The sequence below is a fragment of the Patiria miniata genome, unplaced genomic scaffold, assembly GCF_015706575.1.
Source record: "Patiria miniata isolate m_02_andy unplaced genomic scaffold, ASM1570657v1 HiC_scaffold_1, whole genome shotgun sequence".
In the NCBI taxonomy this organism is placed as follows: domain Eukaryota; kingdom Metazoa; phylum Echinodermata; class Asteroidea; order Valvatida; family Asterinidae; genus Patiria; species Patiria miniata.
In genome coordinates, this window is record NW_024037047.1 from 33,864,502 (window position 1) to 33,883,509 (window position 19,008).

General features: G+C 43.7%; 1 protein-coding gene across 1 annotated transcript; it reads right to left on the reverse strand.

Moving 5' to 3' along the window:
- Positions 1 to 7,949: 7,949 nt before the first annotated feature.
- LOC119733116 lies at positions 7,950 to 14,022 on the reverse strand. Its single transcript, XM_038206696.1, has 2 exons — positions 13,852 to 14,022; positions 7,950 to 13,388 (listed from the first exon to the last, which is right to left on the reverse strand). The coding sequence occupies exon 2, from the start codon at positions 13,227 to 13,229 to the stop codon at positions 7,950 to 7,952; it is 5,280 nt and encodes a 1,759-aa protein (XP_038062624.1). The 5' UTR covers positions 13,230 to 13,388; positions 13,852 to 14,022.
- Positions 14,023 to 19,008: the final 4,986 nt, after the last annotated feature.

Genomic DNA, 19,008 nt, shown 5'->3' on the forward strand with positions numbered 1-19,008 from the left:
AGTCCCTCAACTGTGGTAATGTCATTGGAATGGACCAAAAAGGAGGTGTGTTAAATAATTATATTATCAACAACAGGATTATTGTATTTTCTCCACACCAGGATGAGTAGTATGTGAGGCGTCAATCGGGCATTGTTTGAGGATTTTGTGAGGAGGAGGAGGAGGAGGAGGAGGAGTGAGTTAAGGAGTGAGTTGTGAGGAGGGAGTTTATGATGAGGAGGAGCGAGTTGTGGATCTGTGAGGATCAAGTTGTGGATCAAGTTCTATTTATATTGTAGCGGTCCGCCGACCCTTCGTCCCTGCCTCCAGCCGTGAGATGCCGCCGGACGGACGCTGACAGGATTAGGCTTTCCCGATGAGCGGTTACCGGGAAACCCGGGACGTTACTTCGTTTGGAGGAAGTATACCCCCAGGCATTGCAGTGGACCAGAGATACTCGCACTCAATCACTCTCACCCTATTAGGCTCAATAACTCACAGGAGACAATGATTAAGTCACAGTCCTCTTTATATAACGTAACAATGGTGTTTTATTGTGTGCGCCTTGACAGGCGACTCCTATATAGGCGTCTATCGCTAACTCTAACGTGGACACAATCTTGGCTGCTTATTCTAACTCTTCCTGGCCAGTTAACTCACCAACTAGTGATGTAAAGGCAGCCCGTCCGGTTGGTCCCTCTTCTAGATTAACTCGCTAGCGGATAATCAATCGCAGCGCTGTCAGACCTGCATGAAACTGGCTGACGACTCACCCAAGAAATAACTCGTGTCATGCGCTTCTGCTTGTGACTCAGCTTGTGACTGACGGAGTGAGTGAGTCAGTGAGTGAGTGAGTATCGCACGCGCGGCTGACGCACGTTTTTATACCCGCGGGCAGCGCGTGCATAGACAGTAGCAGCGCGGAGACCACCGATGCGGGCACCAGTACCCTAGACTGGCACTATGTCCAATGTTTCGTTACAATATGTAGTGGTCGGCCCTGCTGTCTTATTCAGAGGGGGGAGACTCGTCCACCAGTTAAGGAGGATGGGAGGCAATCACCAAGCGTGGACAATCATCATCGGTTTCTGTCATTAGTTGATTGGTTGATTTATTGATGATCCAGTTGAGATACAATATTTCAATGGAATATAAAAACCCTGCATAATGAAATAGAAAAGCAGACGCTGTGTATTAAAGTTTGCATGTCACAGCGTACACACTATACGTACAATACACGTACATGTAACTTCAGTTTGTTTACAATTTCGGTACAAAATGTGTCGAAAGAAATGCCTTAAATTCTCACCCCGACGTCTTCAAATCTTTCCTTAAATGACTCCGAAAGCAGCTATACAGCACTTCACTTCAGTTGATGGGCTGTTCAGATATGGGCCTTCAGATTTTAGCTCACAAAAGATGGTTTTTGATGTGAATTGGGCTCACATCATGCAACGGCATGGTCCGAAGAACAAGGAACAGGACGTGCCAATCCTGCACGTAGGCCACTTACTTCCGGAAAAGCCCGAAGAAGTCTGAAGCACAAAAACCCAGATTTACTTTAGTAAAATATCATATTTCAGGAGTGATCTAATATTATGAGAAAACTATAAATGTATTTTGCTAACTTATACATGCCCAATAAAATAGTAAGCATAAAGTTTGAGAAATTATAAGAACGTTTTTGTTGTAACTATGTAGTTGCCGAACGCACTTAGCAACCACGAGTCAGTGACGTCATCATGCTTATGGCTCGTACGTAACTTCTTAAAGGGGAATTCCCAGATCCCTACATATAGATAGAATAAACGCTGAAAAGATCGAATAAAGACGGCGGCGGCGGTGGCGGTGTCTGCGCAGGTCAGAGGAGTTCCAAGTTGCGCGCGCGCGCGTTCTTCTCCTCGCCGTCGAGGTACATCCGCGTTCTTGTTAGCAATTTATTTGAAATGATCTCATCATTGTCCATTTAATAATGTTTATTTCCTGGTTCTGCTCTGTTATATGTCGATCGTATACGTATCGGGTTTATTTGTCAATAGACATGACTAAGCAAATAAAATGTGCATGGTTCAAAAACTTTCCATTGAGACGGGCTAACTTGTCACATATTTTTTCATGTATAATTCTTTGTTTCACATTTTTGATATCGATCCCACGTGTTCGAGGTTTGTATAGTCTTTATTGTCTATGTGCTTCATAAATTGTACTTGGTTGTTGCAGCGCAGTGTTGTGATGACGAGGCTCTAGGCTCGATTCTGTGCCAATTCGCGCCCGTGTAGCAGGAATCCCACCATTGCATTTAGAATACAAAACTGGTGTGTTAAAACTTCGCATTCTGCGTTTCTTACAGGTTGCAACTGCAAGTATTGAATAGGAGGTTGCAGCTCCAGTTATCTCTGCAAATAATGGTCGCCCCGTCATAAAGCGTAATAAACAATTTAAAAAAACATAATCACCCCAATCCTGTGTTCACCAGTGTTGTAGTGGAGTACTTTTTTTTCCGAGTACCGAGTACTGCCGAGCACTTCGGTTGCCGAGTACGAGTACGAGTACTTGTACCTCCGCGTACAAGAACAGGTCTCCGAGTACGAGTACTTGTACTTCCGAGTACGAGTACGAGTACTTCCGAGTACGAGTACTTGTACTTCCGAGTACGAGTACGAGTACTTCCGAGTACGAGTACGAGTATTTTCGAATACGGCCATACAGCAAATGGTTCATTGTGCGTAATTGGCCCAGGCCCAGTCAGACCGTTGTACAGACCCACTCACAGCTAGCTGTTAAATGTGTTTGTCCGGACGCGCGTTCACAGATGAAAATCAGGATTTTCGATTTCTCTACAAGCCAATCAAACATTTCAAACGGAAAGTATCGATTAAATAAGGCCATGGTAACTAAAGCTGTGTACCATTTTTTTCCCCCGAGTACTGCTATTCGAGTACGAGTACTTTAATGGTCAAGTACAAATGTTGACATGTCGAGTACGAGTACTTTGCTGCCCGAGTACGAGTACTGTCATTTCGAGTACGAGTACTTTGACATTCGAGTACGAGTACAAGTACTCCAAGAAAAGTACTCGAGTAGTACTTGAGTACGAGTACCGAGTACGAGTACTACAACACTGGTGTTCACCGTAAGTTCTTTTCAGAGTCACTTCACGTTTTACGGATATTTACTTCACATGATGTATCCGTTAAACACTCTACGTAAACCTTGCCACTAAAAAAGCCTAGTACCGGATCGAGCTGAGCCGAGCCTGCACAAGCCAAGCCGAACGGAGCCCCAGCTCAGCCCAGCCCAGCCTAGCCCAGCAAAGACTTACCAAGCCCAGCCATACTAGATTAGCCTAGCCCAGATCAGCCGAGCCCAGCCCAACCCAACCCAACCAAGCCCATCACAACCTACTGCCAATCCTAATCCAACCCAACCGAACCCAGCCAATCGAAGTCCAGGCAGCCCAGCCCAGCCCATCCCATCAAGCCACACCCAACCCACATCCAACCAAGCCAAAGACCAGCACAGCCCAACAACAAGTCCAGCCCAACCCAACCCAAGACTCAATCCAATCATAAAACCCTGCTCTGACCCATCAAGCTGAAACTACAGGCTTTCATAAAACCAAAGAAGCCGGGTTAAGAAATCAAAAGGGATAGCCATACTTTAAACAATTATCTTCTCAATGTAATATATACTTCATCTAATTATGTCCATGTACAAAACAACAAAACACTATAATCAATGCGATCCAAATAATTTCACTTTATTCAAGAAAAAAATATTTTAGTCGACAATCAACAAATCTGCGAAACCACATGATTATTGGCTAAACATGAAGTAATTTTATTTTTTTGATTAAGTAGTCTTTTAAGTAAGGTAATAAGCTGACGAAATCGGTGCAACAAAAGCATGAACATTAATGAAGATTTTTTTTCCAAATCGCAAAAGACGCCATTTTGTTATTATTTACAATTCCACCCTCCCCCTCCCCTACTTAAAAGTGATAAAGCGAAAACTCAAGTTGAGAAACAGAATGTAATACCAGTTTTATTCTGTTATAAGTTTCATAATCGTGAAGTTTCTCACGTTATTCAAAAAGCGCGCTTTGAAAAAAACTCTTCAAATCATTAAAATACATTAAAATAGACAAGAATAAGTAATTTAAACTTGCGCCTTTTTTGATGAAATGTATACGTTACACGTTTTGCTTGAATAGATGTCTTGATAATTTTATAAATTACATGCCAAAGGGGGAAGAAATTTCAAAAAAAAATCACGATTTTGCATGTATGTCCTTGCGAAGTCCACCGTTCATGCGTACATTGTACACGAACAGCTGTTACATGCTTCGACACTAATACCTAATAAGTACAGAAAACTGAACATGAATTCAGTTCGTCCCAATCGGGCAGAATTATCCTGCAACTGTTTCGAAATCCTCTTATCCCACTTGTCAAGATAGTTACTTAACCACGCAGTTATATTTACAGCAGCTTTGGTTATACATTGCTACAAAGGGAAGCTCTATTTTCTATAGTATTAAATGTTAAGACGAGGAAATAATAAACAAGACAACTGGCAAGCTTCCTTTAGCTCGCCCCTTAAACTTGGTATAAGTAGTCAAAGTAGCCATCTGAGTGATATTTGGGGGCCCAGGTGAGGCTTTAACAAATCGTATTCACAGGTGCCAGTCCAACAGTGAGTCAGTGAGATGGGTACAAAGAGGACTGTAGGTTGGCCCTCTGGGACCAGCACAAAGGTAATCTCATTGGTTCGATTACAAACAGAAGCATTCTGACAGTCTGCAGTTGTGACGGATGACAACAAAAAAGGACTCCTTTGATGACGATTTAATTGTTTCTCATGTATTGTACCAATAGCAAAATGTGTGACGGGTTTTGTACACTCAGAAGTTGAATGCGGATGCGGTTCAATCTGCAATTAATATAAAACCAAACTAGAACGGCGAAGCCGCCATGGCTCGCTGTCCAAGGCAGGAAGGGAGGCTGAAGGTAGGGTTGGGGATGGGCATGATGGAAGGGGATCAGGATTCTTGTTGATGTGCCAGGGTGTAGGGGTCAGTTTTTAAATGTCAACATAAAAAGTCACCAGATTACCTAATAAATACATGTGTATATAGGTTAGCCGTCACTGTATTATGGGGGAGTTTTCCATTGTTAGGGTAATTAGGACCCAGTTGTGGATTTGTGCAGCCCCAACAGTGTTTTCTGCTCCCCATACTTGTATTACCATGGGAAAAATCTTGTGTAGTCGCCACAAATGCAGAACAAGAATGGGTATACATGTACATGTAGACACAGCACCATCACCACCTCCCCCAAACCTTAACCCCATCCAAAAACCTTACCCCATCCCCAACCCGCCCCCTCCCCCTCCCAACCCCCTACCCACACCCATTCCATCCTCCCCTAACCATCCCCACCCTATCACCTACACATCCCAACCCCACCCAAACTCCAATCCCTATCTCCTTCCCCCTCTCCTGACCCGTACCCTCCCCTACCCCAACCCCCTACACCCACCTACCCTATCTTCCCCTATCTGTCCTTACCCACCCTACACATCCCCACCCTAACCCTTACTCAAATTCCCATATCCCGCCCACCCCATTCCCCCACCCATACATCCCCACCTGACCCCATGCAACCCCTACTCTGATCCCTATATATTGCCCCCTCCCCTTATCCAACCCCTACAACAACCCATCCCTACACATCCCCAACCCAACCCCTACTCCGATCCTATATCCCGCCCCCTGCCCAACCCCCTCCTAACCCAACCCCTACATCCATGCCCATCCTCTCCCTACCTGTCCCACCCCACCCCTACAAGTTCCCACCCCACCCCTACAAATACCCACCCCACCCAAACCCAGTATTCCAACCCCTCTCCCCACCCCACCCCAACCCACCCCACCCCACCCCACCCATCCTAGCTCCCCTACTCATCCTACTCACGCAAACCCTAACTCCAACCCCTATCCCCCAACCCACCCCACCCTCCCCTACCCCATCCCTACTCCAACCCCATAAACTAAAAGATCAAACCAGAAGCTCATGCACATCCCCAAAATGCATAGTGTACATGTACATGTTATACCGGTATACACACATGTACATGTTATACCAGTATACATGTACATGTAACAATTAAAAACTTTAACATTTCCTTGAATTAAAGTTCCTCAATAAAATCATAAAATTTACTGCAATGATATGAACCTAACTGAAGTTATAGGCCTAGAGATGATACATGACAACTGCATTTAATTTTTTTCCCCAAGTTAACTAAAACCAAAAACTTCAACATTTTTATCTGAACGCGGACGGCCGGACAGACGGACGGACGGACGGACGGACGGACGGACAGACGGGCGCCCGGACAGACGGACGGAAATTGGTATTACATAGGCTCGCATCTGCTTCGCAGCTCGCCAAAAATACAATAAGTCTCTAAAATTATGTCAAAATGTACCTGCATATAAATGAATCAATTACAATATGAACTAAATGAATTAAACTGACTGATTTGATCCCCAAACTCATGAAATTGTGTCTAGCGTGAATTATTTCCTCATTAAAAACTACATGTATGTGCCTTAGTACATCAATGTTTACATTAAAATTAATATCCAAGTCTCCAAAATTAACCTTGGTTGACAGTAATCCATATAAACTGATGAAACTGATGTGAGAATCATGTGTCACGTGCATTATTTAGTAAACGTGTATAAAACGTGCATCGCTAATTCTACCCAAATTTTATCCCCAAAAGTTGACCCAAAATAACTATATCTAATGACCATAATTATTACCCCCCTTTATACACAATTATCTTTAACCCTTTTTCTAAATCTCTAAACAATTATAAGTACTCACAACATTGGGCGTATCGAATAATGATGCAAAGTCAAAGAAACCTTTTGACGGATTTCTACAAACTTGACAAAAATATGTGACAATGCTGGCGCGCTGAGAGCGCCCTCTGTTGACCAAGAAAATTCCACGCCTATGACGTCACGAACGAACTGGAAAACTTTCCTACCCGCAACATCCCGGCCCCTTAAATGAGAATACTAAATTATGATCATTTACTAAAATTACACTGAACTATGTTGCTCCTTTAACTTGAACTATGAACTAGTTTCTAAAACTGCTACTTTAGTAATAACAAACATGAACATTTTAACATGTGGCTATAATACGCTGAACATTAACTGATCCATCATGGGGAAATTAACTGCAAATAGAAAAACTGCTTGTTTTACAACTTGACTCCAGATCTGATAGAAATACATGCATATTGTGCTTCATCTACTCAGAATTCCACTGTAACTTTCTCTTCAGCAGTAGCAAATTTCACAAGGAATTCAAACCATGCATAATCAAATCCAAACTATTTTCAGAGATTGGCAACATTGTCACATGCAATACAAATCACATACCTACGGTGTCTTGAAAATGTTTTACCACAATCAGTAGAATTTCAAGATGAGATCTAATTTGGGCAGTAATCATATGCAGTAATAACAACAATTATAACACAATTAAGCAACATTTAAATGCAACTTACATAAATCTGAAAATCACTAGATTTGACAAACTTAAAGTGGCACTCTGATCATTGTCAATCATGGATAAAAAATGTCTTGCAATGTTCTCGAAGATTGTGCAGTCCAACTCAGAAATGTTCGATTGTCCGAGATGACTGTTTCTCTCTTGACTTGTTCCGGTGCTCCACGTGTGTGCGATTCAGCCTGATACATGTAGGGTGGAGTGTGGCCAATTCAAAGGCTCAAAAAAGAGGCGGCGCTAGGCTCGCACCTCTGTCATACTTCAATGCATGACATCATTTACATGTGCAAATTCCACAAATGACACACTGATACTCTCCTCTTGCCTACTCCGTACTCCAAAACTGGTGTAAAGCACTCCAATATAAAGGTTGATACCTCATCTCTCCTTGGCTTCTGCAGACTCCATCAGACATAGCTTGTGGATGGGCCTGACGAGTGTGGTTGACCTTGTCTTTATTTTTGCCGATCGGACCAGCTTGTCTTCACCAGCGTAGATCTCGACTCCTCTCCCCAAGGACCACTGGTTTCTCGGTTGATCCTCAACAATGAGAACGATGTCTCCGACCTCAATGTTCCGTACTGGCTCGTTCCACTTGCCTCTCTGCTGCAGTGTGGGTAGATACTCTCGTATCCATCTGCGCCAAAAGACATCCGCAAGATACTGCACATGTCGCCACCTTTTACGGCTGAACTGGTCTTGCTTCTGGAATACATCGACTGGCAATGCGCTGTTCTGACGCAACAGGAGAAGATGGTTTGGCGTCAAGGGTTCTGGATCTCTCGCGTCATCAGATACTACTGTAAGTGGGCGTCCGTTGATCACTGATTCAACCAAGCACATCATGGTTGATAGGCTTTCGTCATGCAGAACTTGCTGCTTCATTACAGTGTTCAGAATTTTCCTGACTGTTCTGATCTGTCTCTCCCAGGGTCCTCCCATGTGGGACGCTGCCGGTGGGTCGAATTTCCATCTGATCCCCTTTTGAAGAAGATATTCATGGACCTGCTGCTTGTTCCATCGTTTGATCCCTTCCCTCAGCTCACGCTCAGCTCCGACAAAATTGGTGCCGTTGTCGCATCTGATAAGTTCTGGTTGACCGCGTCTGGCCATGAATCGCTGCAAGGCATTGAGAAAGGAGTCGGTCTCCATAGAATGCAGAACTTCGATGTGAACTGCTCTAATCGCCAAACAGGTAAAGATACAGCTGTATCTTTTCACTTGACTTCGGCCTTGCTTGACCAAAAATGGCAAAAAACAGTCTACTCCTACGTAGTTGAATGGCGGTTTCTCAGGGGTTACTCGGTCTTCAGGTAGATTGGCCATCTTCTGAATGCTGGGTGAAGCTGATCGGCGTTTGCACACAAAACAATCATGCAACACCTGTCGTACTGTGGTTCTTCCTCCGATCACCCAGTACCGCTGTCTCATTAATGACATTACATGCTCTCTCCCTGAGTGACCCGATACAGCATGAAAGTGTCTCACCAATAGCTTGACAATGTGATTCTTCTTTGGAAGGATGACGGGATGTTTTTCTTGTGTCTGCAGCTTGGAATTCTTCAATCTCCCTCCGACGTACATCACTCCTTCACTGTTGATTTTTGGGTCCAGTCTGTAGAGAGGACTGGATTTCTTCACAGGGTTGGCGGTTGTGTGCAGTGTCTGGTATTCATCTGTGTAGGCTTGTCGTTGAACGTGTCTGATGATTGCTTGTTCTGCCTTGTCAAGATCAAATATCTGCACTTGCTCCTTGCTTTTCTTAAGCTCCGGATCACTCTGTCTTAGGGGTTCCATAACTTGTGGTTCCTTTGGCCAGTGTTCTTGTGGCATTAGGAGGAACTCTGGTCCTTGTAGCCACCTTGTGCTCTTCTTAAGCTCACCGGCTGACATCCCTCTTGATATGTCATCAGCAGGGTTTGACTTTGTGTCTACATAATGCCACTGACTTGCTTCTGATGCATTATGTATGGTAGCTATCCTGTTGGCTGCAAATGTGCGAAACCTCCAGTCTGTACTTCGAATGTACTGCAGCACAATGGTGCTATCTGTCCAGAATGTCGAGTAGATCAGTTCCTGTACATCTAACTCTCTCTTCACTGCAACATCAAGCTTAGCAGCAAGGGTCGCTGCTGCAAGCTCAAGACGAGGTATCGTCATTGTTTTTAATGGCGCTAGATGAGACTTGGCCATCACCAGACTGCTGTGTAGCTCACTGCTGGTGTTCTTCATGACAAGGTAGGACACTGCTCCATAAGCCTTCTCTGAGGCATCTGCAAAATGATGCAACTGGTATTCTGTCACTGTGCCAAAGCCATGTGGCTTCACACATCTGTTAACTTCAAACTCCTTCATCTCTGCTAGCTCTTCTGACCAACCTTGCCATATTTGTCGGTGCTCTTCTGGCACTGGATCATCCCATCCCAGCTTCATTCTTGTCAGCTCCTGGAGTAGCAGTCTCGCTCTCAGGATGAACGGGTTGGCATATCCCAGGGGGTCATAGATTGATGACACAATGCTCAATAGCCCACGTCTCGTCAGGGGCTTGTCCTTAGGTGACAACTTGTATCCCAAACAGTCTCTTTCAACATCCCAGCTGACGCCCAAGGCTCTGTCAACAGGTAGAGCATCAAGGTTTAGGTCAAGACCCTTCAACTGCTTGGATCGTTCTTCAGTAGGGATGGACTTCAGGACACTTGGTTTGTTACTCAGCCACTTGGTCAATTTGAATCCGCCTCTTTGCAGCAGATTTCTCAGCTCATCCGATAGATTCACAGCCTTCTCTTCAGACTCGACGGAAACCAGGCAGTCGTCAACATAGAAATTGCGCTTCACAATTTCTACAGCTTCAGGACTGAACTGGTCTTGGTTATCATCGGCTGTTTGGCGCAGTGCAAAATTGCAGCAACTGGGGCTCCAGGTCCCGCCGAACAGGTGCACACACATCCGATACACCTTTGGTTGTTGAGTCATGTCCCCGGATGGCCACCATAGGAACCTCAACACATCTCGTTCTTCCACTGGTACTCGAACTTGATGAAACATGGCCTCCACATCTGCCATGAAGGCGACTGGTCCCTGTCTGAATCTCAGCAAGACTCCGGTAAGTTTATTTGTCAGATCTGGCCCTTGCAGAACTTCATCATTGAGAGACACACCTCCGCTCTTAGCTGCACAATCGAACACGATGCGTAGTTTGTCGGGTTTCATGGGGTGGAAAACTGGATGGTGAGGAAGATACCAGATAGCCTGATCTTCAGACTGACATTCTTGTTTCTCTACTTCCTCAGCATACCCCTTCTTGAGTAAGTCCTCGATGCCTTCTTGGTACTTACGACGGAGACTGTCATCTTTGCCAAGCTTTCTTGCAAGACTCTGCAACCTCTGTTCTGCTAACCACCGATTATTTGGCAGGCATGGAGGATGACGCTTGAATGGCACTGGTAACTGATAATGTCCTCCATCAATGCTTATTCCACCTTTCCACATCTTCAGAGCTCTTTGGTCGTTCACTGACATGCCTCTTTCATCATGTAGTGTATCGGATGCCTCCAGCTTCCAAAACTTATGAACCTGTTCTTCCAGGCCGATGTCTCCTTGAATGAAGGTAGAGGTAGCATGAGTGTTCTGCTCTGTTGTGCCGACTTTGTTCACTGGGCCATGTAGCGACCATCCCAATGCCGTTCGCACAGCATAGGGTCCGTCCTTTGCCTTTCCTCTTCTTATTTCGAGAGGCATCAGTGCTCTCGGAATATCTTGACCAATCAGGAGTCCAACTTCATTCTCGCCTGCAAACGGTAGGTCAATACCCTGCAGGTAGGGTAGTCCAGCTATCTCTTCCATCTTGGCCATGTGGGTACTCTGAATGTTGATCTTGTGTTTGGTGAACACATTTGGCAACTCTATATGGTCTGTGGCTGGTCCCGAGTCCACAATCAAGCTCACTCTTGTGGTGTCTATGGAGCTGCCCATCTTGTCAAGTGTTGTCAGGTTGAGCCTTTGTTTTGCCCCTTCAACTCCAAGCTGTCGTGCCAAGTGTTCTGTACAGAATGTATTTGTCGAACCAGTGTCCAACAATGCATGGGTGCAGATGAAGACACTGCCGCCGGCAGCTTTCACTCGAACAGGGACAATGGGCAGCACGGTCCTGCCGGCCCCTGTGACGTTACTGCAACTTGCTTCAGCGGCTGAATCAATGTAGCCATTCTGTACCGGGGCATCTAGTGATGTGTTGGCTTGGAACGCTGCTTCTTCATGCTGTTGCATTGTCTGCGGGATGTGAAGGAATTTCGTATGTTTCCTTCCACAACCAGAAACAGTACATGTCCTGTTCAGCCTGCACGCTGATGTCATGTGACCTCTGCGCAGACAGTTGAAGCACAATCTCTCTTGCTTGGCATAACTCAGCCTGTCTTGTGGTGATTTTGCCTTGAACTGCTGGCAACCAAATAGGGTGTGTTCTCCCTTGCATAGAGAACACTCTCTGGTGACTACTCTCTCTGGTACAGATGCCACTGCAAAGGACCCCTTCTGTCTCGGCTGTGTGCGTCTTTTCTGAGGAACATCACGGCTTCTCTCCCAAGTAGATGTACCATACACAGGGTTATTCTCCTCTTCTGCTACATCATCTATGTAGGCCACAAGATCCTTCACCTTTGGCATTCGATCTTCCTTCCTTTCGAGGTCTCTGACCTTTCGGACCCATCGATAGCGCAAGTAGTTGGGCAAGCACTCAACAATGTCTCTCAGAAAACTCTGGTGTGCTATCTCATTTTCGTAGCCCATAGCCTGGAGGGTTTCGTAGCAGACTTTCAGCTCATCTGCCATTTCTCTGATGGCTTTTCCATCATGGGGTGACACTGTTTGGCCTCGGGTGACTTTCTTCATCCATGCATCAGCAACTTTATATTTGTTTCCAAATCTCTCCTTCAACAAGGTTTTGGCTCGAGCATAACCTTGTGTCGACTCCATCACAGAGCATGCTTGAATCACTCTGCGTGCTTCCCCCTTGCAGTAATGAAGAAGTCTTGTCAGCTTGGCAGCGTTGCTTATTGTCGTGCTGTCTACATTCACCTCGAAAGCTCTCCAAAATTCCCAAAACTTGAGGGGATCTCCTTCGTAGCACATCAGCTCTGCTTTCGGTAACTGCAATGTCTCAATGAGGCTCTGCTGCTGTTGCTTTGATTGTCGCAACATCTCATTGATGGCTTCGGTAGGGGGTGGCGTTTCTTGCGGCGTTGACGATTGATGATCTTCAATGGGGTATGGGACTGTGTCACCGCTTGTATCATCATCATGCGGTGATGGATCGGGCTGCGATGGGGAGTCTTCATCAGGGGGAGATGGTGTTGACTGAGATGGAGAAACTGGGCTTGTTTTCTCGTCATCGAACTGGGCATAAACTTTTGCCTCCGCTTCTGCACAGCTGAGCTTGGTTTTCATTTGAAGCTCAGTTCTCCTTTGGTGGAGCCTCAATTCCTGTAGCTCAAGCTCTTGTTGTTCTTTAAGAGCTTCAACTTCTGCTTGAAGTGCAGCACTCCTCACCATGGCCTCCATTCTGGCTCTTCTGCTGGATGAGGTGCTTGTCGTATGGCTGCACTGACTGGCCGAATCTTCCGGCTTGACATCATCTTCATGACTTGGTGACGTAGTACTCATGTTGTCGATTTATGACGCTGTTATTGAACTTAATGTGACGGATGACAACAAAAAAGGACTCCTTTGATGACGATTTAACTGTTTCCCATGTATTGTACCAATAGCAAAATGTGTGACGGGTTTTGTACACTCAGAAGTTGAATGCGGATGCGGTTCAATCTGCAATTAATATAAAACCAAAAAATACAATAAGTCTCTAAAATTATGTCAAAATGTACCTGCATATAAATGAATCAATTACAATATGAACTAAATGAATTAAACTGACTGATTTGATCCCCAAACTCATGAAATTGTGTCTAGCGTGAATTATTTCCTCATTAAAAACTACATGTATGTGCCTTAGTACATCAATGTTTACATTAAAATTAATATCCAAGTCTCCAAAATTAACCTTGGTTGACAGTAATCCATATAAACTGATGAAACTGATGTGAGAATCATGTGTCACGTGCATTATTTAGTAAACGTGTATAAAACGTGCATCGCTAATTCTACCCAAATTTTATCCCCAAAAGTTGACCCAAAATAACTATATCTAATGACCATAATTATTACCCCCCTTTATACACAATTATCTTTAACCCTTTTTCTAAATCTCTAAACAATTATAAGTACTCACAACATTGGGCGTATCGAATAATGATGCAAAATCAAAGGAACCTTTTGACGGATTTCTACAAACTTGACAAAAATATGTGACAATGCTGGCGCGCTGAGAGCGCCCTCTGTTGACCAAGAAAATTCCACGCCTATGACGTCACGAACGAACTGGAAAACTTTCCTACCCGCAACAGCAGTGCATTGTGGTTACTTTTTGACACGCCCTGTATAATTGTATTGTGACTATGAATTCAGGATTTTTTACATTTCCGATATTTATCATGGAAAACTTTTGTCAACAAAGAACCGATATTGGTGCGCGGCATAGCCCTGATATGCTAAAGGATTGTGCAAATTGTGATAAAAGCATGAAACTTTGCATGCTGGTTCTTCATCCCATGATTTTTTTTTTAGATATAAAGGCATTTCATATTTGACCTCTGGTGACCTTTGAGAGGTCAGTGGACTTTACATACTCTATTCATAACGTTTGTTCTTCAAAACTTCACTTTCCTATGACCCTTTGTCATGGCTCTTCATATCATGAAAATAGTGATCAGATGTGGGAACATTTCATATCTGACCTCTGGTGACCTTTGAGAGGTAAATGACCTTTGTAAACCTGTTTATTGATATTTGTACCATTTATTCTTTAAACCCCATCTTTTTTCACAATTCAAGTCTAAATGAAAGGTATTCATGCTATAAAGAGGATTTTCATATATAGGACATTTTATTTTCAACCACTGGTGACCTTACCAAAAAGGGCAATATTACTGTTCAGAATAAAAGCAATTGTTAACAAAAGAAGGGAACTCTTTACAAATGCGAGGGGGGGGGTAAGCAGTGGTGAAAAAAAGGTCATTTGAATGGAAAAGGGCAGTCTTTACAAAAAAAAATGGGGGGGGGGGAGTAAATACCCCTCTTACTCCCCCCCCCCCGACCCCGCTGGTTACGCCTATGAGAGGGGTTCCGACGCATGCATGTTACCTTACACAGCAAAAGGTGTGTTTAGAGCTTGTGCATATTCTCTAAAACAGTTAAGTTTTTCCACGCATTTTATAAAACGACTTGTTTAGGTTTATGGATGTGGCATGTTTAGGTACACGAGAAAAGCCTATAAAGAACCACCAAGCATAAATAACAAAAGCAAAAGAAATAACACTTACCACTTTTACACTTTTTGTTTCTTTTTCATAAGTTATTAATGATGTTACTGTGGCGATACGACTCGAAACAAGACTTCACTCCGCCTTGAGACCAGTCTATTGTTTACTGTTACTGCAACCATGCCGTGCATGCGCTTAGGTAAAATAAGCCCATAAATGTAATTGATCTATCTCCATACAAATTATTGGACATTTAATCAATATTTGTAATGAATCACGATCATTGCATTTGAATATTCCTGTCATAATAATAGCGAAACAATGTTTGTCAATTGTTATATTATGCCGGATATGTAGGCCCAGTACTGTAATCTTACGCGACGTGCTTCGGCACACTGTACGAAACCGTCCTCTCTCTTGCTGGAGTTCCCTTCGTAAAGAAGTAAGTTCCACTTTCTCTGCAAATCTCACTTATTTTGCACATTTCATTCATCGAAATACCTTATTTTGAGCTAACCATGTTATAAATGCAGGTTCATAGAACATGTGGACCGAGTGTGGACTCAAACCAAAATCAGAATCTGTCATTTTGGACAAGTTTTCTGTGAAGCACTTTTGGGAAACTGTGTGTGAAGTTTTGTGTGAAGATTAGTCGCGTGAAGCATACGGCTGTTTCATGTATGGTCTCGACGACTATTTATGTATTCGCTCTGTGTGTTGTTTACACAGGTTGACTCTTATAAGTGGAGAGAGCGGGTCTGCACAGTGCTCATAACTCAGATTACTATTTGCTCATAACTCGAATTACTATTTGCTCATAACTCAGATTACTATTTGCTCATAATTCAGATTACTATTTGCTCACAACTCAGATTACTTTTTACTCATGATTAACTCAGACTACATTTTGCTCAAGAGTGCACCTTACTCAGAGTATATTTTAACCATATCATAATTAAGCCCATAACTCTTAATTGAGATTTAACTCATAAATAGCTCATTTCCTAAACTGTATTACGCCTTAACTATTTTGGGTACTTACATCTGGGCTATATATATTGCTGGACGTGTTGATACTTGTTCAAAGCAAGACAGTAAGATAACCATATTTCAATATTTGACGCTATTCTTGTAAGCTGATGTGAAATACATTTACTATAGTTCATCATTGCAAATTTAGTTGAATATTTGTATGGATATAGTGATACAATGCTTACACGTAGAACATTTACATTGTGATAGCTGAGCATATCTTTGACATACTATACTACACATATTGCCAAACATTCTTGATATTTTTGTCGCTGGTGGCCCACCACTGGTATTCTTTGGCATAAGCTGTGGTATAGGCTTTCTATTATAGCTTTTGTGTCTTAGCATAATACTTGTCAACATCCTTTAACAGATTTGACGTGAAAGATATTTTACTCAAACTTAGCATATTTTAACCGGCTGATTTCCGGATAGTATTAATTTCTTTCACTAATTGTCTACAATTTACTCAAATAAGATAAAGTTTAATCAAATCATTGGAAAACACCTTGGCGGTAAATATTGCCTTCAATTCGTGCTAATTTGATTGTTTTCCCCTTTAATTGCCAAGGAGATCTATTCTTAATTAATCTTTGTGTGAAAAAAAGTAAGTACCCCAACAATGTTTAAAGTCTAGGCACCATTTTTACCGTGTACATAGTGATTATGTCTCCCAATCGCTGTCAGCTTTAAGTCAAGTCAAGACAATCACTCATTTAAAAAGTGGAAGAAAGATTTATTTGGAATGGAATCCTCGGTATTTTTAATTTTATTTCCTGCACCCGATTCACGAAGCGCTGCGACGCGTCGCAACTCGAGTCACGACGTGTAACACGTCGCAACTCGCGACGCGTCGTATCTCAGTCCATTTCACGAAAGTTGCAATGTGTTGAACGCGTCGTAAGTTCCTTGACAACGGCTTAAAACACGTCACAAGTTACGACGTGTCTAGTGGTCATCGCAGAATAAGAAGAGTCATTTCTAAGCCAGTTTTATGCCATAAGCATTACATTAACGAGATTATAATACCGAGAAAATGTGTGTAAAGTTTTAACTATAAATTTCATTGAATAATTATGAGTTAGACCGGAATTTTAGAGTTGAAATTTCAAAGTAGCTAAACAGTCCAATGAGAGCTTGTTTTCCTTCAAAATTGCATCGCACGGCCGCCATTTTTACGTTTTAACAAATTTCGAGCTCAGATCCCACGATTCTTTGTTGAATATCAGACGACTATTTACTGTACGCTGACTAAATACATAAAGCAGTGACCGAGTTGTGCTATAAATACACCTACGACGCGTCGCACTTACGACGTGTTTTGTGAAATGGATCGCAGGACGCGTCGCAGCTGCGACGCATCGTAGGGATACGACATTTGGCATCGCTGCAATGCATCGTAAGTTACGAAGAGTTTCATGAAATTGGGTGCTGGTTTGCTTGTTGGTATCGATTATTTGTACATGTATTCGATTATGAATTCTGTTTTTATGATCCGTCCTACTGGGCCATCTTTGAGTGACAAATCGTGCAGACACTAACTTTTGTTCTGCATGATTTTTTTTCACGGGAAACAATCAGCCATGCACCTTCTGTTCTAATTCACGGCTGAGTGATGATAGATAGGATTATCCACCATCCATTCATCAGTCGTCGATGGAGTGCCTCCAGGCTTTGAAGTGTCATTGTCACTTTCCGGTACGACATCGGTGTCAACTCCCTTAGTCCCCATGACACCGCTGCTGCTGCTGCTTTAGTTGACATGTTCGTACACGGTGTCCTCGTCCTGTGTCCCCTGAGTGACGAAGTCGCAGACAGTGTTGTCCGGGACGACACTAAGACCATGTTCCACACTCCCATCCATATGCGGTACGTCTGCGAAAGTGACCAATCCGCAAGAAGTGTCCAACTGAACTTTGACCCGGGAGTTTTGCTTCAAACTGACTGCGGTAGTTTCCCTCTTGGCCCCATGCACCAATTCCGTAACTGTGTCAGGGATTAAAGAAGCGGCAACGGTCGTCACATCGTCGCTCCTATCTCCGGAGATTCCTGCATTTGTGTTCTCACTCTCGAGTTCTCGATGCCTCTTCCGTTTCAGGATGCACATCACTAGCAGACAGCCGACAATCATAAAGAAAGGGGTAAGTAGTGCCGCTGCAATTATGCCAGTGTTGGAATGTGTGACATTTGAAGTCTCTGCAGCTACCGTTGAAGTCTCTGCAGCTACAGTAACAGCTGTTGGAACTCGACCAGTGGCGGTTGGGGTATTAAGAAAGATGGAACCGATAGAGCAACTCCGATTCTGTCCTGGAAATGCAGAACTAGTCACCGTGCATACCAAGACTTGATTCTGCAGGTGCTCCCCGAGCTTAACAACACTCCTCACGCGTTCGTTCTGCGGTAGTTCAGTGCTGTAGATGCTACCTGTGACTTCCTTGTCAGAATGGTCCACTCTCCAAGTGATGGTTACCTCAGGGTTGCCGATCGCAGTGTCGCACCACACGGCGATGCTTTCGGTTGAAATCTCATCGCTTTCATTCGTGGCACAGATCGGGTTTTCTGCCGGAAAGTACTGCACCGATACGAAGATGTATCCTAACAAGTTATCACCGCCCCACGCAGCGTAACAAGTGTACCTTCCAGCATCCGATTCGGTGATGTCGGTTATTTGCAAAGAATATGCACTGTGCTCGCCAAACGAGCGAGTTGCAATGGAAACTCGGGGATCATTTGTCTGAATGATGGAATTCTGGGTGAGCCAATTAGTGTCTTCGGATCCATTTGACTTACCCCACCAAACTCGATATAAAGCTTTGCTCGAGGCAGAGCAGTTCATAGACAGTGTCTTGCCTTCTGTGATATTAATGAACTCGCTGGCTGGCCTAGCTGAGTCTTTTGTCAGAAACAGAGGTGTCACTTCTCGAGGAATGCAATTCAGCAAAACCACACTCATCAGAAGGAAGTACACGTACCTCCAAGACGCTGGCTGAAATTGTACCTGTTGTTGCTTGAGTAGCATCATGGTGTTTCGCGTG